A 21833-nucleotide genomic window follows, 5' to 3' on the forward strand; every position below is an offset into this window, starting at 1 on the left:
GCAATTATTTTATCAAAACAGTAATGCAAAAATAACTACTTGAATGATGTTACTGTTGTGTAATTTCACATATTTTATAATATACAGTTAAAGTCAAAAGTTTACATACACCTTTCAGAATCTGGGAAATGTTTTTACCAAAATAAGGATCATACAAAATGCATGTTATTTTTTATTTAGTGCTGATCTGACTGTATGATTTTGAGACCTATCCTTTCACACTGAGGACAACTGAGAGACTCCTCTCTGTCCATCCTTCCGTATTTCTCTGTCCATTTTTCTTATTTTGCCTAAATATCATATTTTTTATTTTAGTATTGCCCTTCAGAAGCTACAGAATATACTTGCATGTTTTTCAGAAGACAAAATAATTTACATTTACTCTGATATTCAAATTCAGAGTTCAGGTTTTCACCCCCAAGCTCTTAATGCATAATATTTGCTTCTGAAGCATCAGTGAACATTTGAACCTTCTGTAATAGTTGCATATGAGTCCCTCAGTTGTGAAAAGATGTATCTCAAAATCATACAGTCAATGTTGGAAAGGGTTCAAATACGCAAAAAGGACAAACAAGGAACTCATAAACAACTATCACTAAACAAAAAAACACAGCTGTTGATCATTCAGGTAACAACACAGTATTAGGAATGAAGTGTATGTAAACTTTTGAAAAGGGTCAGTTTTATAAATCAAAACTAATTTTACTCCTATTTCTACACATTTTGCAAAAATATGTAAAATAGTTTGTGATTAGCAAGTGCTGCTCATCCTGGTTTTATGATAAATCTTCAGTAAGCACATTGTATATTTCCAATTAAGTAAAATTTAGTGCGATTTTGTGTGTTTGTGTTTTATTAACTGAAGACAGTTGTTGTGGTGTGTTAGTTTTTCAGGAGACTCAATGACTACAAGATAGACCATAAGCTGCTGCTAACAGGAACTCCACTCCAGAACAATCTGGAAGAACTTTTCCATCTTCTCAACTTCCTGACGCCCAACCGCTTCAAGTATGACCATACACTCATACTGGACACTCAATCAAAGTGGCCCAAAAAGTTTGGACATTGTATTATATATAAATTTTTTTAGTGTGGCTGAAGTGTCCAGATGCTTTTTGAGGCCACTGTATGTGCACATCAACACAAATATGTTTTAATACTCAAAATTATTATTATATTCTTTATTTCTGTCCCTCAGTAATCTAGAAGGTTTTCTAGAGGAGTTTGCGGACATCTCTAAAGAGGACCAGATTAAGAAACTGCACGACTTGTTAGGCCCACACATGCTCCGGAGACTCAAAGCTGACGTGTTTAAGAACATGCCGGCCAAAACTGAATTGATCGTCCGGGTGGAGCTTAGCCCCATGCAGAAGTAAGTCCCACAGCGTTGATTTCATAAACAAAATGTGTTGACGTATCTATTATCTCAAGATAATCAGCAATAGGAAGTAAAACAAATATTTAATTTGTTTAAATAAATTTCTTACTATGTGTGCTAGCCTTTCTTTCATATGTTTTTGTGCACACTGTGTATAAACAGAAAATACTACAAGTTCATTCTGACGCGTAATTTCGAGGCGCTGAATTCTAAGGGAGGAGGGAACCAAGTGTCTCTACTCAACATTATGATGGACCTAAAAAAGTGCTGCAACCACCCCTACCTCTTCCCCGTCGCTTCTGCCGTAAGAGCACACACTGTATTTCTGACAGCAACAAACAAAACCTTGTAATTTGGATGGGGTTTTCAGTCTTTTTGGTCCTAACTTATGTAGTGTAAAATACTGCCACCTGCTGTCAGAAAATTTTATTTGAATGCTGTCAAAATGTTGAAGATAATAGTAAATAGTTGCTTAGTGTTTGTCAAGGTTTTTTGTTATGCTCATGTGTATCATAGGCTGTTTTGCTGTGTTACAGGAAGCTCCCAAAACACCAAGTGGAGCATATGAAGGCGCAGGTCTCACTAAGAGTTCTGGGAAACTCATGCTGCTGCAGAAAATGCTCAGAAAACTGAAAGAGCAAGGCCACCGAGTGCTAGTGTTCTCTCAGGTACAAACACACATGAAAATACTTTCATTCAGCCTGTATTTGACATGTATTTGCTATTACATGAACACACAAATTGTGGTTCTTTAGTGCCCCTAGGTGGAAACTGTGGAAATGTGGAAATATTACAAAATTTAGTTACAAAAAAAAAGGTTCTGTTCTGTTTTCTAAGGCTGCCTTCAACTAAAGATTTTTTTGGTCAGCTAGTAATTTTAAGCATTAGTTGACTATTAGTCACATGTTTATTAATAAACCACGTAAATCATAATAATAAGCCTTTAATTCGCCTACATAGCCTAATAAGTGCCACAGCGCACTGGCAGATATAGTAATTATGAATGTGTCAGGGAAAAATAGCATTAATGTTTGAATAATTTATTGATAAACTAGTTCTTTCTTTGTTTTTGGCTTTAGAGATGTACTCAGCGACACTGACTCGTCTTCTCCACAGTAGTGGATGTGCCTGTATGTTTCATACGGATTATATAATCTAAGAATATTTGTTGTCTATTCGAATTGGTTCATTTAAAAGTAGACATTTCAGTACTTTAAGAGCAAGTGACCGCACCGGTGCCTTTATCTGTCATGAAGTGAGTGCACAACTGTTCAGCTTTCACACTTCGCACAGACACCTAAATAGCGCACATTTATTAAGGTTAACATTATCTTAAGCGGCCACATACATCTTTCAGATGAAAAGCCATATTTGAGGTATGAATGATAGGTGAGCGTTAGGATGTCTTGGCCGATGTACCAAATTACGACAAAGACCAGCCGTTAAAGATCTGTCCGTCACAGACTGCGTGACTTTGCCACTTTCTTTGGATTTTTTTATCTGCGACTAAGCGACTAATGAAATTTTGGTAGACCAAGCCGACTATTAGTCGACTATTAGAGGGCAGCCCTACTGTTTTCAAATTGAATGGCTTTGTGTTTCTAGCCTCGCGGCAGACTAGGTGTAACTTGGATGGTCTGATTTGATCATATGTGGTACTTTGTGTTCATTTTGATTTTATCATGTCTTTCTAAATCTTATTTGTACTTACACACTCTTTTTCCCCCCTCAGATGACCAAGATGCTGGATTTGCTGGAGGATTTCCTGGATTATGAGGGTTATAAATATGAGCGAATTGATGGAGGCATCACTGGAGCTCTCCGACAGGAAGCCATTGATAGATTCAATGGTAAAGAGTACATATTTTTTTACAGAAGTAGTATTTCTAGAGAAATAGCTATAGAATTGCAGGTTGATGTGTGACACGAAAATCTATATTATAACATAACATTAAAAAAAAGAAATTGATGACTAGGTGGTACTTCAATAGTCTGATTTAAACAAAGGTTGTCTGAAATGTTTGAGAAGCCAGAGGTTTAATTTGAATAACTATTCAAATGTCATCACATAGTCATCTTTTCTCTCTACTCTCTTCCCAGTCCAAATGTTGATGATGAATGTGAATTTCGAAAGACAAATTGTTTTGTTTGCAAGACTCAATCCATTCTTGGAGCTACTGAGTCAGTTGTTTTCAGATGTGGAGAAAAGTTAATGCCATCTGCCAAATGCCTAATGTTTTATCCTATAATGGCAGTTAATTTATTTTTTTGTTGGGTAAGCAAAACTTGCAATTTACAAGGGCAAAAATACAGAGAACTGATATAGTTGGGATGTTATATTTTTGTTTAAAGCACTTAGAAAGCCTGGAATCTGAATTTTTTTTTTAATGTTGCATAGTTTTGGAAGATTTATAATCATTCAAACATCAGTGGTGCTATAATTATATATTTTGTATTGTGTTGTTTTGTGGTGTTGAGGTTGATTGTGTTTTTTTATTTTAATTATTGTGTTATTTGTTATGATGACTTAATGACTTTTTGGGTGGCCAAAATGTGTGCAAATCTTAAATCACACAGTGAGTCATTTCATATAACTTTAAGAAATTTTCATGCAGTTGCACCTCTTTTAGCACCAGGTTCTTCCTTATCTTGACTTGTTTGGGACACATCCCACCATGTTTATTTGTCGCTGTCATATGTATATAGTATCATCCTGCTCACTGATAGCCACATAGATATATTTACATAATGGTAATTACAATTTATGATAAACCATATTAACGGCTTAGCAAAACCTCTGCTGGTTGACAGCCATTTGTTATCACATAATGACTTAATATTTACGTTAAAAATCTAAATCAAATCACTCTTTTTTTGTCTTGCAGCTCCTGGTGCGTGTCAGTTTTGTTTTCTTCTCTCTACACGAGCGGGCGGTCTGGGAATCAATCTGGCCACTGCGGACACAGTCGTCATCTTTGACTCTGACTGGAATCCCCACAATGACATTCAGGTAACTATAAAGAAGAGAAGTACTTGTGTGACACTTGGTAAGTTTCTCCAGGTTTTTTCTTTGTAATGTTTGTAATGCCACCTGGTGTACAGTTTGAGTACAGACTCATGAAATTTACAGTAGAATACCATCTGTCAGGTTTCAAAACTAAACATATTTTAGCAAGCTCAATGCAGCAGTTTTATTTAAAATCTCATCTCTTTTTCTCAGGCCTTCAGCCGAGCTCACCGTATTGGTCAAGCCAATAAAGTGATGATATATCGGTTTGTGACTCGGGCCTCGGTGGAGGAACGAATCACTCAGGTGGCCAAAAGGAAGATGATGCTCACACACCTGGTGGTGCGGCCTGGTCTGGGCTCAAAAGCCGGATCCATGTCTAAACAAGAGCTGGATGACATCCTCAAGTTCGGCACTGAGGAGCTTTTCAAGGATGAGATTGAAGGTGGGATTGCTAAATTGAATGGATTAATTGTGTATAAATAAATAAACCAGGAAATCATTTGGCAATTTAGACAACTAATGAATATCTTTGTTAAAAAAAACTTGCTCTGTAACGCATGATTGTGCCCAATATTGAAGCTACTGAAAGTTCACCAGTTTGTTTGTTTTTACAGCAGGGGACAATAAAGATGATGACAGCAGCGTCATTCACTACGACAATGCCGCCATTGAGCGTTTGCTAGACCGCAGCCAGGACGCCACAGATGACTCTGACATGCAAAACATGAATGAGTATCTGAGCTCCTTCAAGGTGGCCCAGTACACTGTCAAAGAAGATGACAAGGTGGGATTTGTTTTTGTGGAGTATCCAGAAGTAGGACTTTAAAATGGAATTTGAAAGATGACCAACATTTAATTGCATCACCAATATTTCAACAGTAATTCTCAGAAAAGGGAATTTGTCTCTTAACTTTACTTGCCAGAGATTTTTTTATTATTACAAGACTTAACAGAGGTCTTAGATATATAAAATTTTTGTATTTGATTTCTTAGATGTTTCTCCTAAAATTCAAGAGATATAAAATAGATAGTTTAGAGTCATTCCTTTTTTTTTTCAAAGATGTAGAGTTTTTTATTTAGCAAGGAGGCTTTATATCAAAGAGAGTGTAGATAGTACATTTTTAAAATGTTTCGCAAAAGATTTAAAATTTAAATAAATGCTGTTCTTGTAACTTTATTAAGGATGTTACGATCAAAATCTCACAATACAATAATCTCAATATGAAGTCCACTATACAATTGCAAAAACAAAAATGAAGACTTAACATGTAGAATTAACATATTGTACTTTTTAAAGTTAAATTATTCTATCTAATGCACTTTGAGAGTTCAAAATTAAGAGCTCCAACCCGTGTTCTAAACTCAGAAAACTTAAATTAGTGAATTGACTTGTACCTGATTTTTACAGGGGGCTCAATTCTCTTTTTATTTGTAGTATACTGTCTCAGTCTAAATTACATTCACACTGGTATTTTAGGAAGCCATACAAATTAGAATATAATAATAATAATAACAACAATTTTATATTATTGTTATTCCCATGACAGTAATATCCATATATTGTAAAACAGTTGCTCTGTAAAAATAAATGAAAATGAATATTTCATATGTATATTATTTTTGCTTTACACTACAGTAGGGAAATTACAATACTTCTTTCCTAATTTTTACACTTGAATTGGATATTTTGAATTTGGCTTGCAGTAACGTTACCCATTTAAACGCTAGCTGTCAGCAATTTGTACTGCACTTTTAAGCTTTTAATTTGACGTAAACGAAAAACGAAAAAAGCGTCACACAACAAATCTACTGAAATGCTGTAATCGTAAACAGACTTGATGAAGGGATTAAGCCATTTTAAGCTTTCGGTTTTAGTTCTTTAAACAGATACTGTGCCAAAGTATAATGGCCCAAAACACAACTTTAAAAACCTTTTATGTTAGAATAAAAACTACACTTTTTTTGCTTAGGAAAACATATCGTCATGTGACCACGATGATATCGAGACAATTTTGTTATCGCTATACCACGATATGGATAATACCGTTACAAAAAAATTAAAAATTAAAAAAATTGCAAAATAGTTCTTACCACAAACCTCTGAAAATAGACAGACATTTTTGACATACAGTAATAGTATAGAGCTATAAAAGTAACGTGGATAGCATGTCTCAGATAATTTGTGACCCTGGACCGCAAAACCAGTCTTAGCATGGGTATATTTGTAGCAGTAGCCAAAAATATATTGTATGGGTCAAAATTATTGATTTTTCTTTTATGTCAAAAATCATTAGATATTAAGTAAAGATCATGTTCCATCAAGATTTTTTGTAAATTTCCCACCATAAATATATCAAAACTTAATTTTTTAACAGTAATATGCATTGCTAAGAACTTCATTTGGACAACTTTAAAGACCCTCAGATTCCAGATATGTGGTCCTGGGTCATATTTAGTCTCGCAAGAATGCGATTACAAATGTTTAAGTTGTATTTATATCTATATATGTGACCCTGGACCACAAAACCAGTCTTAAGTCGCTGGGGTATATTTGTAGCAATAGCCAAAAATACATGGTATGGGTCAAAATTATTGATTTTTCTTTTATGCCAAAAATCATTAGGAAGTTAAGTAAAGATCATGTTCCATGAAGATTTTTTGTAAAATTCATATTGGAAATATATTAAAATGTAATTTTTGATTAATAATATGCATTGTTAAGAGCTTACTTTCGACAACTTTAAAGGTGATTTTCTCAGTATTTTGATTTTTTTGCACCCTCAGATTCCAGATTTTCAAATAGATGTATCTCGGCCAAATATTGTCCTATCCTAACAAACCATACATCAATAGAAAGCTTATTTATTGAGCTTTCATATGATGTATACATCTCAGTTTTGTAAAATTGTACCTTATGACTGGTTTTGTGGTCCAGGGTCACATATAGATATTTTTTGAAACTCTAGAGGGTAGTGGAGAAAAGCAGGGGACTTGTTCTTCGTTTCCACTCCATAGAATGTTATTGGTGCCTAACAAATATCAAACAAATGAGATATTAAGGAGATTTCATTTGTGATTAAGAAGATCTCATTTGGTGTTATGTGTCCAGATAGAGGAGATTGAGAGAGAGATCATTAAGCAGGAAGAGAATGTGGATCCTGATTACTGGGAGAAACTCTTGAGGCATCACTACGAACAGCAGCAGGAAGATCTGGCCCGCAATCTCGGCAAAGGAAAGAGAGTCCGCAAACAGGTCAACTACAATGACGCGGCCCAGGAGGACCAAGGTACAGTGCAACACTGAGTGAAATGTTAAAGGGGTCATCGGATGCAAAATTCAAGAGCACATCATTTGGTCGCAATTTATTTTATTTTTCTACAAAATGGCATTAATCAATGCATGCTGAAGAACTTTTATCATCCTTTATAGTTATATGGTAACAAAAGTGGTTAACATTCAACCCGTTCTTTTGCATTAGTAGTATTATTTGCGATTTCAATTTTGTGAACTCATTGCATGTCATAAACCAGGATGTTTTCGCTTTCGAATTTGTGATCTTGTTGTCATGTTTTACAAGAAAAGATAATTGTCTGTTTTGCTTACATCTATACACCTTTCACTTTTTAAAACTAAAACAAACAATGGATTCATTGTTGTTGTTCTTAATTAAAAAGCGCAACAAAAATATAACAGTAGGCTACAATGACAAACTAGCTTACATAACGTTTATTAACAAAAACTAATAAGACGAGGCATGGCATGCACCACATACTGTATTATATACCGACTAATAAATGACAGAAAGTTTGGAAAGCCCTGAGGAATCAAATAAATAATAAAAAAAGAAAGCCTCCATAGCGTAACGTGCAGTGTTAATTATGTCAACGAAGACCATGACGAAAAATATTCGTTAACAAACATTTTTTCTGTGACTAAGACGAGACGTTGACGAGCTAAAACTAATATCTGATGATAAAAACTATGAGGAAATTTATGTTGCGTCGTTAACAAGACGAGATGGGACTAGAATGTTATTTGAGCACTGCCGGACATTCAAAATACATCCTATAGGCTAAGTTCTAAGTTCTAAGTCTTCTCTTTTAAAATGTGAGTCCCTGTCATTGGATCATAAGGGGCATTTGCATATCTAGTCTCAGTATGACAGCCACAGTGGACGGATAGGCTACCAGCACCCGAAGGGTTAGGGATAGGGTGACCAGACGTCTCATTTTCCCTGGCAGTCACAATTCGTTGTCGATTAACTCGATGTGCGTCAGTATTACATGCATGCCTTCCGTATTAAAGGGACAGCATTCCTAATTAAATACTAATCTGTGTCATTAATGTTAACCAACAAAATATGTTAAATAAATGTATACATGTTAATTAAACCTGTATCTGAAAAATTAGTTTTATTTGTATCTCTACCCAGAAATGAAAATTGTCACAATTTATTCCCGTTTTTCCAAATGCAATACTTGATTCAAATTTTGCATAAGCCTAATTAATTAATAATATTAATTAATTAATTAATTAATAATTAATAAGGTCTAAAGAGAGAAGAATGAATGACTATTTTTGTTTGAAGACTATAAAATAGCTACCAAAATAAATGTTGGTAACTGCAGCTTGACTAAAAGTAGTGACTAAAAGTTGACAAAAATGTATTGACTTTTTGTCGACTAAAACTATGAAAGACTCAAATGACTAAAATGTGACTAAGACTATTAAGCATTTTTTAACACTGGTAACGTGATGTAAGCAGCAAAGATAACAACTGCTTTTTAGAATGGAAACAAGAAGAAAAGTGAAGCTGAACTGGCTGTCGGTGACAGTGCTTGCATGTTTTGTTTTTGTTTTTATTTATTTATTTATTTATTTGTTCGTTCGGGACAGTGCACATTAATGAACAATCTAACATTTCTGTACAGACTGTAAATGAGCCAGGTTGTAGCATAAATGCTAATTTTCACCTGTAGTCCCGAGGCAGGAAAACAACAACATAAAAATAAATACAACATAGAAGAACAGACAATATACAATATCAAGCAAGAAACACATTAGCACACATTCAGGCAGATTACATCAATAAAGTTAGTCAAAATGAGGACATATCTGGGAACCTTTAAGAAACTGTTTAAGGTGCATTTTAAATGTACAGTATATAGGACATTCTCTAATATTTGTTGGGAGGCTGTTCCAAAAATGACCTCCTCTGATAGACAGAACAGTTTGTCCAAAGGTAGTTTTTCTGTGCGGGATCTCTATATCTCCTCTAAATGAGGCTCTGGTGCAAAAACCTCTGTCAGCCATAGGTTTAATGTATGTGGAAAGAGAAGGCCTTCTCTGGTTTAAAAAACCAAATCCTCCATCCGCCACTCAATATTTGCCTCATTTTCACCTTCGCGATCGTGCTGATGTGGCAAGTACAAACCCCTTTAAAATGAATGAATTTCAATAATTTCTTTGTGTTTGGAATGTTTCATTTTGCTTCAGTGACTACAGCCATTTAACTCCATGAACTTTGCAAGTTTTTTTTTTTTTTTTAAACCCGATGATCATGTTCTCCGGCATAATTTTAGAGCAAGCCAAAGAGCATTGTGTACTTAAATACAAGAACATCTGACTGTCGGTACAAACGAGTCACATGATCTACATATCAAATTCAATCATTTGATTAGTGACCTATAAAGAGTCTGCAATGTTTCTCCATTTTATGTCAAAACGATTCTTTGTTGTACGTTTGTCAAGCTTTCAATTGAATTTTGAGTCCTGGATTTTCAGTGTGGTCTCAGACTTTTTGGACTTTTTGGACCCCACTGTGTTTTAATTAGCCTGTTCTACTTGCCTATTATTACAATAAACCATGTTTGTGCTCGTCATATAAATGTAGCATATTATCTCATTTAAATCTCCAAAATTACATCTTGTAGCAGCTTCATTCTTGGCATGTGGTTACCTCTTTCCTTTTGATTGAGTGGGAAAGAAAGACTATGTCCCACGCACTGCTGTTTTGGTCAGGTTAGGACAGCCACATGCAGTAGACTCAAAAACGGCTACATCCACAACACCCAGGGGATGCCAGAGTGTGGCAGCTTTTCATTTCTGTGTCAGGAAGAGAAAAACAAAATGGTCAGGAAGAAGACAAATAACAAAAATGAAAAAGGAGGTTTTCTCCAGAAAAGAACACTATAGAATTTATGGTTTTTGTAATGTCGCTTATGGCTGCATAATTACAGTGATAAGTAAGATAAACTGTAGGTACACATACTTTTCTTTGTGTATCCAAGCAGCCTGACTCGTGGGGTCGTGATGTTGCAGCATCTCCTCTGCAGAATATATTACATGCAGTATGCACAAAGAACAATCTCCTGGCCTTTTTAAAAATTTGACAGCGGCCTTGCTTCGATAATTGACATTTGTGGGTTTTCATTTTGGTTTAAGCAGCCCTGTGTTTTCCTGTAGGACTAAATCATTCTCTCTGACAGCTGAATTTGAACAGAACGCTTGTGCAGGGTTAGATAAGTGGAGATACAGAACATTTTGTCACAAAAGAGCCAAATATGAATCGATCGCATCTGTCTTTTTTCCACTGTTGGAGAATGTTGCCAAACTGATTTATAAGATTTTGGTTGGGCTTTATTTGAGGGTTCTGGTGAATGGAAATTGTTTTGACCACTGCTGAACATACTCTGTACTGTGGTTTGTTTTTGATTGTTCATTACTGACAGTGCTCTTTTCTCTATGCTATTCCATATACAGAGTGGCATGCTGACATTTCAGATAACCAATCAGAATACTCCGTGGGCTCAGAGGAGGAAGATGAGGACTTTGATGAGAGACCCGAGGGTGAGGAGCAAACAGACACACTGTCAATTCCTATTCACATGTTATTCTTAGTAGTATAAATAAATGAACATAATACAATGTTTAGGGCCCTATGATTTCACGGAATGCAGTCATAAAAATTGAATTTACTACATTTATATAATGTGGAATGTCATGGAATTTGCCCAATTTGGGATGAATAAAGCAAAAGTAGGTCAGTACACTTAAGTAAAAAAAAAAATGCGATATGGACTAGTTTCTGAGAATATTAAACGGCAAAAATACTATTTAAATACCAGTCGTTTACTACACACATACTGAAGCGTGTAACGCTTGCAGGGTTTTCAGCCTCTGCCACCTCAATATATGAGTACAGAAAACACAAACATGATCTCTAGAACTGCTCTGAAAGTCACTTCTTAAGCATTTTACCATTTCTTTTGAGAAAAACTATCCTCATATCATATACAAACAAAAAAATAAAGGTCTTAACAGCAATTTTGTGACAAAGAAACTGTGACAAAAATATATTACTTAATGTAATGATAGTACTACTACTACTAATACAATTATTATAAAAAGTTTATTTTTTAAGGAATATTTACAAGAAAAACCTGAAAAATGTAAATACACAACACAGGATTTAAAATTTAATAAAACCATTAATAAATAACCATTAAAATGGAATCCAGGAAATTAATGGAAAATTTAATTTGAGAAAAAAATAAAACATATTTCATAGGGTCTAAAAATGTATATTAAAATAATATTTGTTAAACTTTTAATAAATTGCTGTTCAATTGTGTTAGTTTCATGATTTCAATTAATCAGACATGCTTTTTGATGAACATTTTTAATGTAACAATTAAAACAGAGTCTAGAAAAATTAAAAAAAAAAAAAAAATTTAATTTGAAAAACAATTGCAAGAAAATAGAGCAATTTATTAGGGTGGTAAATGTTATAACTACTAAAAAAGTATCATAATATATTAGTATTACTATTATTATTACCTAATTAATAATTATAATAGGTATAATAGGTAATTAATTTATAATTGGGTTGGAATAATGTTCACTTGAACTAACAGTAAACTATGGCCCGGTTTCGCAGACAAGGCTTAAGCCTAGTCCTAGACTAAAATGTAAGTCTGAGTTGTTTCAACTGAAATAAAATTGGACCGATTGATTTTAAAATATATCAGTGCCTTTATTTTGTCTCAAGATGCACACCAGTAATGTTTTTTTCTTAGCATGTTTATAAAAATTACTTAAATGTCCTAATTGAACTATGGTCTAATCCTGGTTTAGTCTAAGCCCTGTCTGGGAAACCGGGCCTATATGTTTACAGCATTAATTAATTTAGGTTATTTTTATTTGTACATATCCTAATGCAATTTCAACTTTAAGCTGTACAAATTGACATTAATGTATTATGAATGAATGACAACAATATTATATTTACACAATGTATAAAACAATATTATATTTATAAATTAATATTAATGTTAACTTTGTAAAAAAATGTTTATTCTTAATGTACATAAATTGATGCTAATGTTAACGCGATGACAAATTGAACAATATTGTAAAGTGTTGTAATGAAATATAAAATATATGTATATAAATAACCCCCCTAACCAAAGTATTAAACTATTAAAACAATTTCTGCATTTATTAATATTAATTTATAAAAATACTCAGGGTTTGAATTTAACTTTTTCACTCACCAGCCAATTTGGCTACTAACTAAATTACTGGCCATTCATAACTTCTACTAGCCAAAACAAATGAATAAATAAACAAAATTCTGAAATAAACCAACAGCTTGAGCTGTCCAAACTGGATGTGACAAAGCGGGCATCACAAATCATCAGTTTACTATCAGGGATTTGTTGTATTGCACCACATCCAGTGTAGACTGCATTACTGATCATAATGGGTTCTATTGTATTTTGTCGCTCCACTCGCATCCGTGGTAGACACTTCAGTAGTTTTCCAACTCTTTTTTTAATTGCTTTAATGCATAGGAAACCAGTGCGCCCACCATGATGTTATTTGTTGGGTATGTTCGAGTAAGCTAGATATGCGCATATTTGACTTAAATGATTGAACATAATTTACGAAAAGTAGCCCACCACAGCTGATATTTACCCACGAGTTGGCGAGTTGGCGGATGTTAATTTCAAACCCTGAATATACTAAACATTTAAAGTTTAATTAGTGTTAAAAAAATTCAAATAAAACAATTAAAAACAAATTGTGCTTAAATCATGTGCTTATTCTGTTGCGCATGCAAGCTTTACTTGCAAATATACAAATATAACTACTAAACCTCACATGTTTTGGCCCCTTTTAGACTATAATTAAGAAATTGATTTGCTCCTTTTGTGGTTCTTTTGCTACCTAGTTGGGTCATCTTGTGGTTTTGTCAGGTTTTGCTATTCTTTTGGAGACACATTCGCAGTTTATGTATTGCAGCTGTTCAGGATAATGTATCCTTCCTGTGCTGTAACCCTGTTTCCTGATGCTGGCTCAGTGAGATGGACATGTTGAACTGATCTCTTGGCTGACTCTCCTCTCCCCTCGTCCAGGTCGCAGACAGTCACGCAGGCAGCTCCGAAACGAGAAGGATAAACCACTGCCACCCCTGTTGGCCAGAGTGGGCGGCAACATTGAGGTATTTTGCAGTTTTTCTTTATTAGTTCGTTTGTGTTGGCACAACTATTGTATATGGCCATTAAAAGACATGTTCGCATGCTCCGAGTAAAATCAACACAAGCCTATTGGTCACAGTTTAATGTGATTTATAGTGTATTTTCCGAGTGTTTGCTTATCTGAAGGTCGCCTGCGTGTCCAGTATATACAGGGTCTCTGGATGCGTGCCTCTCATAATTAAATTGACTGACATACAGCTGGAGATAACAGGGCTGCATTTTTCCACATTTGAGAATTGCCCAGTAACGTTTTAAAATGTCAATAAAATCATGTCTGTTTTTCGTATGAGGCCTAATTAGATTAAAACAATTTACATAAAAATGGAATCGGTCATATTCTTCCTAATCGTGTGTCGGTGTGACGCTCAGGTATTGGGCTTCAATACACGCCAGAGAAAAGCCTTCCTGAATGCTATCATGAGATGGGGGATGCCAGCCCAGGATGCCTTCTCCTCCCAGTGGCTCGTGCGGGACCTCCGCGGCAAGAGTGAAAAAGAGTTCAAGTATGATTTTCTTTACCAGTAAATGTGTTTGGAAAATGTAATTCGATACAGACGTGTGTAAATTTCAGACTTGGGTACCGCTAAGGAAACTTTCTCTCTTTTCCGTATCCTTTGTTTTTTTGGCAGGGCGTACGTGTCGCTCTTCATGAGGCACCTCTGTGAGCCGGTGGCTGACGGTTCAGAGACATTCGCTGACGGTGTCCCACGTGAGGGGCTCTGCAGGCAGCCGGTTCTCACACGTATAGGGGTTATGTCTCTGGTAAAGAAGAAGGTCAGTGTGGATCTTCCTCATTTCAGAGTGATAACGGGGCTGTTGGACTGTGATTGACTAGATGATTGTTTTTGATTATGAGATTATAAGTCTCAGGTCTCCCCAGAATGTGTCTGCGAAGTTTCATCTCAAAGTACAGATCATTTATATATTATTCTGAAAATGCCTGTTTTGAGTGGAAGCAGAAACACGCTCTTTTAACGCATGCAAATGAGCTGCTGCTCCGTGTCCCCTTTTCCAGAAAAGGGCTGTGCCTTTACAGCTCGTAACTCTGATACTCCACCAAAAAACATCTGTTTAGTTTTGATGATCATGTCTATCGTGCTGAAATCATGCATTTTAAAGCGCACACATCTGAAGCACGCGCACAGAAAGCCGCTGTCACTGCATGTGAGTACTAAACTAACTTCTCTTTCATGTGTTATTGCGCTTAAACTGTCAGATTAAGGGGCGGTAATATTAAAAGATCCCCTTTCTGTGTCATGGGGGAGGGAAATCTAAGTGGCCCATTTATTTACAAGCTTGCAGAGAAAGGTCAACCAAAAAAAAATAAAAAATACTGGGTTGTTCTTTTTCACATTTTCTGGGTTGGTAGATGCACAGGGGATCCGATTATAGCATTTAAACATGGAAAATGTTCAGTAGATTTTTATAATGTCACCTTTAAATTTAATTATGTACACTACTATTCAGAAGTTTGGGGTCAGTACGATTTTAGAAAAAAATATATATATACATATTTATACATTAAATTGTTCAGAAGTCATAGTTAAGACATTTACATTGTTACAAAAAATCTGTTTCAAATAAATGCTGTTTAATTAAACTTTCTATTCATCAACAAATACTGGTTTCCACAAAAATATAAAGCAGCACAACTGTTTACAACATTGCTCCAGTTTGCTGAAAAAACATTTTAAAATACATTAAAATAGAAAACAGTTATTTTAAATTGTAAATTGTAATAATATTTCACAATGTTACTGTTTTTACTGTATTTTTTAATTAAATGCAGCTGTTGTCAGCATAGAAGACTTTTGTCAAATACATTTTACTGACCCCAGACTTTTGACTGGCAGTATATGTGACCAGTGCTGGCAATATGAGTCACAATAAACACAATTTTTTATTTTTCTCAATTAAAAGCTTTTAAAATGATGTATGAGTTGTTGGAATCTGATAAAAAAAAAATGACTGAGGTACACCTGTTTGAAATCGATACAGTCAGCAAAGTCATTTTTGAGAAAAAGTTAAAGTTTTCTGAAGGTTCCAAAGCAAAATCACCTAATAACATTGTATCTTTTCCTCCAGTTCTTTTTTAATAATCATTACTATATTAATGAAAATATAGCTACTTTTTATTGTATGTTTGTTGTTATAAATAAGAACAGATGCAAAAAAGATAAGAAAGGAACAAGTGTATAGTGTATTGCTTTTTTTATTTTACATCTAAACAAAAGCATTTAAGTAAGAAAAACAAACAATCAAATGTAAAAAAAAATCTTTAGTGTGTTCATTACAAATAAATTGTTTATTAAAGCTTCAAAAGTAGTTCAATCAAGTGTAGCGGGCGATTCCCTCTTTTGTTTTTTATCGTTTGAATAACATTAATGCGAGAGACGGCCTATATTAAGAACTAATGTAATGCATGGATCTAATATAAAGTTACACATCTAATAAATTTCCCCAAATGTTCACTTAAGACAACAGATTATGTTTGCGTGAATACTTAAATACTGTAATTCTGTGTACTGTATATGTGTATATACCGGGATTGCACACCGTCAGTGTTCCTCTTAGAAAACGTACAAATAAAGCTAATTTCAGATGTTTAATTACTATTTAAAACATTGGGAACGCAAGAGCTTAATAAATTAATTTTTGTGAAAATCTCAAATTCAACCAAAATCAACATTTTACACTTTTTTTTTTTGCCCGTAGCTTAAAATTAGCCTGTGCATTCCGACTCATTTTGCCAGCACGGGTCACATATGTTCTTAATAAAATTTTAATGATGCCATAATGATTACCATCCTATGCTGTATCTTTTACACAGCTGATAAAATCATCTTGGATAAGTTTAAAAAATCACTGCTATAGCCATACACAATCAGACAGAAATCACTGGCCATTGCATCATGTTTCATGCTGTTTTTTAAGTATCCTGTCCTGTTTTGAGTGTTAAAATAGTTAAACTGTAAAACATGTGTTGAAAACCCTGCATTCTTTTTTATGTGCTTCACCTGTGATAGATAGATAGATAGATAGATAGATAGATAGATAGATAGATAGATAGATAGATAGATAGATAGATAGATAGATAGATAGATATTGATTGTTTGATTTATTAATGCACACATGCACTTGAGTTTTACTGTACTGAAGAGGCAGGTGTGTTTTACATTGTGTGCAGGTGCAAGAGTTTGAGCACATTAACGGAAAATGGAGCATGCCTGAACTGAAGCCAGAGATTACTGTGGACTCCAAGAAATCTTCAAGAGCTTCTTCACCTGCCATTAAGACAGACACTCCCACACCTGAAATGAGCTGCAACAACACACCGTGCACCTCCAAACCAGGTACAAACCCACCCAAAATCCTCATATGCAGTCCAAAAAAAAGAATCTCTCACACACAGAGACTTCACCTGCCGTAACCTGTAACCTGTTCCCACAGCCACTCCCTCTCCACCTGACAAGATAGAAAAGAGCTCGAAAGAGGTGGAAAAAGATGAGTGCGAATCCTTGACAGAACCAGAAAGAGAGAGAGAGAAGGAAAAAGCAAAAGAAGGAAAGGAGGGGGAGAGTGTGGAAAGCACAGAACAAGGAGAGGTAAGTGTGTGCGTGTGTTGTCTGCATTGTGGAGACCATCCAACAAGGAAACAGCTTATTATTTTTCATATTAAACGATGTCTTAATGGAAATGCATGAATGGTTTGTGCAATGGTTAGGTTTAGGGGTTATAAAATGCCATTAGCTCAATAGAAAACAATAGAAGTAAGAACAATAGAAAACTATATCCAGCATGATAAACAAATGTATGTGTGGTGTGGCAGGGTGTGGCAGGGATTATTTTAATAGTTAGATTTAACAAAACTATGTGAACAACACTATGTGAACCTGTGTATAAATGTATTGTTTCACAAAGTGTGTGAAGAAATGCGTTGCTTGTTTTACTGTATGTAGATGAAATTATACATAAACATTATGTAAAGTAATTTATATATATATATATATATATATATATATATATATATATATATATATATTAGGGCTGTCGAAAATAACGCGTTAACGGCGTTAATTATTTTGTTGTTGTTAATTACGTCAAATTTTTTAACGCATTTCACGCATGCGCAGTGTGACGAATCATTTGTCAGGATTGGGGAGCTAGAGGCGAGATGGAGCAAGGTGAGCCTATGGACGGATTCAAATATAAAAAGAATGATGATGGTACAGTTAACAAGTACAAGCCTTTGCGACAGCCCCTCTGCAACTGGAGTGGTTAGCCAAGCTTAGGCCCGGTTCTACTGGGGTAGACGGTGCTATATAGCCTACCCTCAAACGAAAGCAAAGCAATTGAAGATCTGACAAACAATCCAGCGTTGTTCATCTCCTGACTAAGTGTAGACGCGATGTAAATAAAATATTCATTGTGTAGTTTAGAAAGCTTTATTGATTATAACGGAACGTTGTGAGATCTCTATGAACTATTTGTGACGCTTTTAGTGATAATAAAGGGAGCGCGCTTTGCACTTTCCATGCCATAATCCATTCAGAATTTGTATAAAAATTTCGTTTTTCTTATGTTTTGGGAATTACATCTGTACATCGTACAAATACGTTCATTCTCGAAAGAGCGGTGACTGACACAGTGACAGAGTGGAGAGTGGAAGATACATAAAGCCGCTTTGCAGGTCATCGAGGCACCAGCTCAATCAATTGCATTTTTTCAGTGGAAGCAATTTCAAATTATCCGTCATTTTTGCTCACAAAGGAAAAAGTAATACACCAAAAAACGTTGCAGTGTTTTTATAAAATAAAGAAAACAAAAATGATGCGCTTTCTGTCGTCTTGTTCTTGAACAGGAGTGCTTAACAAAAATAAAGCTAAATGCATGCCTCACAGACATGATAAACATATCTATAGAAAGTTTTAAATTATTACTTAACGAAATAAAACAAATCGAAAACAAAAACTTATTTAATATGTAATCCTTAACGATAAATTTCTCTCTCAAGGTGCGTCCAAAAATGAAATTGCAGGATCTTTGCGACATTGACTCACATTGACTCACAGTGAATACACTTTATTAATAAATAATTCAGATATGTCCTTACTCTTTCCCCGACACATTTATTATTTATTTTTGCCGGTATTTGTTTTAGCCTACTGCGTGCGATTGAACGCGGATCTCTTCCAGTTGCGCCATCCCAGCCGTTATCGAAAGTAAAAGCGAAAGTCTTGTGTTGTTTCCACCAGCGCGACATTATTGATGGATGTCTAAAATATAAAAAATAAGGAGTAGCCTAAAACAGGCCCGATGCGGGCCCTGGCATAATATGAAAATGTGAAAATTATGTATCCTGTTATTTATATTTTGGTATGCATTTTAGAAAAAAAAAATGGTTAGGATTCAGGTGTTGCAAATAGTGATTAATCATGATTAATCCACTGAAAAGTCTGATTAATCTGATTAAAAATTTTAATCATTTGACAGCCCTAATATATATATATATATACGTATGTATGTATATTGTATATACATACACACACACACACACACACACACACACACACACACACACACACACTACCAGTCAAAAGTTTTTTGGATAGTAAGATTTTTAATGTTTTTTTTCTCTCTCAGAAGAAATCTCTTCTGCTCACCAAGCCTGCATTTATTTGATCCAAAGTACAGCAAAACAGTACAATTTTAAATAACTGAATGTATTGTATTGTAATGTAAATGTAATTTATTCCTGTGATTTCAAAGCTGAATTTGTAGCACCATTACTCCAGTCACATGATCCTGAAAGAAATCATTCTAATATTCTGATTGGCTGTTAAAAAAACATTTATTATTATTATGTTGAAAACAGCTGAGTAGAATATTTTTAGGTTTCTTTTATGAATAGAAAGTTTATAAGAACAGCATTTATCTGAAACAGAAATCTGTTGTAACATTTTAAAAGTCTTTGTCATCACTTTTGATTAATTTAAACCATCCTTGCTAAATAAAAGTATTAATTTCTATAATTTATTTCCCAAGCTTTTGAATGGTATGGTGTATAATGTTACAAAAGCTTTTTATTTCAGATCAATGCTGATCTTCGGGTCTTTCTATTCATCAAAGAATCCTGAAAAAAAATTACTCAACTCTTTTAAATATTGATAATAATAATTAGAAAAAAATGAGTATATTAGAATGATTCCTGAAGGATCCTGTGACAGTGAAGACTGGAGTAATGAAGCTGAAAATGAAGCTTTGATCACAGGGTTAAATTACATTTTTAAATATATTCAAATAGAAAGCAGTTATTTTAAATAGTAAAAATATTTCACAATATTACTGCTTTTGCTGTATTTTTGTATCTTAAATCTTACTGTCCAAAAACTTTTGACTAGTAGTGTATATACAGAATTTCCTTTTTGTCAAATATCCCTTCAATTTATTGCATGAAACAATAAATTGCCATAATCCACATATCCTGGTAGAAATATAAATGCCTAAATCTCCAACAAACTGGTTGTTTTAACCCCATGCACTTGGTCATGTAATGCAAACCAACTCTCCTCCAGGATGTCTGAAAAAGCAGGAAGCAAACAGTTCCAAACCCTTCATTAGCAAGTGTACTTAGCTAAACATCTGCTATAATATAATATAATAAACATCTGTTGTAAAATAATGAAATTTTGATTGGATTTATTTGTTGCTTAATACAAAATTATTTTGGCTGCTTACAGTTTGAATGGCCGTTCCGGAGTGGTTTAGGAAGCTAGAATGCCTCTACAAGCATTTATTTGTAAACAGTAACTTCATCTATGTACAAATGACACTGAAATAAAGAATGTTTCTTTCTCATCTGCCAGACTTCCACCACAGTGAAGGAGGGTGAAAAAGATTCTGTAACCACCAGTGAAAAAGCTCAGACATCCGAAAGTCCATCAAAAGCTTCTGATGACTCAAAAACAAAAGAAAGCCCTGCCATCTCTCAGTCTACTCCGAAAGAAAAGAGTGAGAAAGAAAAACAAGAGGAGGAAAGCGCTGAAAAAGAGGCCTCCCCAGAGAAAACATCAGATTCTCCATCTGTTAAAGACGAGAACCGAGGTAACTGTGGCGGGAAATGGTGAAATTTGATTGGCTGTAGTGCCAGTCAGTTATTTTATTGTGATTTGTGGTTGATTGTTGTCTGTCATTACAGAGGCTTCGAAAGGGGACAAGGGAGAGAAAAGAGAGAAGGCTGGAGAAGAAAAGGAGAAGAGTGAAGGGTCATCTCCTCCTACAGAAACAACGGAAAAGAAGGAGAAATTAGATCAACCTTCTGATGTCAAAAAAGGTGAATGTTACCATGCTACTCTTTCTTTCTTCACATTTTGTATATTGTATAGTTGCATGGAGAAGGATGAAATGCTACTGTGTCAAAGTTGTTTATACAGTCTATCACGCAAAATCACAAAATGTACTGTACAGTGCCTAAAGTCAATGATGCAACAATGTTTGTGTTTTGATGTAGAAAATTACTAAACTAAACATGATGTAAACATGTTTTTCTTTTCCATTGGGTCACAGAGGAGGTAAAAGGTGAAAAGGATGCTGTGAAGGAGGTGAGAGGGCAGAGGGAGGAGGTGCCAAAAGGTAATAATGGCAAACCCACAGAGCGCCCACGGTTTATGTTCAACATCGCAGATGGAGGATTTACAGGTAAACACAATAAAGTTGTTTAAAGCTGCTGTGCTATTTTGTCTGTGTTGAAATACTTAATATGTTAAAGTTGTCTGTACGCATTCCCATTTATCAGCTCAGGGCTCAGTGCTCAGTATTTGTGTCAATCACCTAAGCCATAAATGATTTGACCAATCACATAAGACAGTGCTGATTGGCTGTTGACACCACAACAACTTGCAC

General features: G+C 34.7%; 1 protein-coding gene across 1 annotated transcript in view; it reads left to right on the forward strand.

Annotated features, from left to right (window-relative positions):
• Positions 1-21833, forward strand: part of chd3 (chromodomain helicase DNA binding protein 3) — a 63666-nt gene that overhangs the window by 19255 nt on the left and 22578 nt on the right. The window contains exons 17-34 of the mRNA XM_073836333.1: positions 887-1008; positions 1199-1372; positions 1541-1682; positions 1915-2046; positions 3111-3228; positions 4264-4388; positions 4599-4830; positions 5006-5172; positions 7498-7675; positions 11173-11238; positions 13809-13894; positions 14301-14434; positions 14561-14705; positions 17119-17284; positions 17382-17536; positions 20798-21035; positions 21130-21264; positions 21498-21629. Of these exons, the coding sequence (XP_073692434.1) occupies positions 887-1008; positions 1199-1372; positions 1541-1682; positions 1915-2046; positions 3111-3228; positions 4264-4388; positions 4599-4830; positions 5006-5172; positions 7498-7675; positions 11173-11238; positions 13809-13894; positions 14301-14434; positions 14561-14705; positions 17119-17284; positions 17382-17536; positions 20798-21035; positions 21130-21264; positions 21498-21629 (2647 nt within the window). The remainder of the gene's footprint in view (positions 1-886; positions 1009-1198; positions 1373-1540; positions 1683-1914; positions 2047-3110; positions 3229-4263; positions 4389-4598; positions 4831-5005; positions 5173-7497; positions 7676-11172; positions 11239-13808; positions 13895-14300; positions 14435-14560; positions 14706-17118; positions 17285-17381; positions 17537-20797; positions 21036-21129; positions 21265-21497; positions 21630-21833) is intronic.

This window comes from Garra rufa, chromosome 3, assembly GCF_049309525.1.
Source record: "Garra rufa chromosome 3, GarRuf1.0, whole genome shotgun sequence".
NCBI classification, from domain to species: Eukaryota; Metazoa; Chordata; class Actinopteri; order Cypriniformes; family Cyprinidae; genus Garra; species Garra rufa.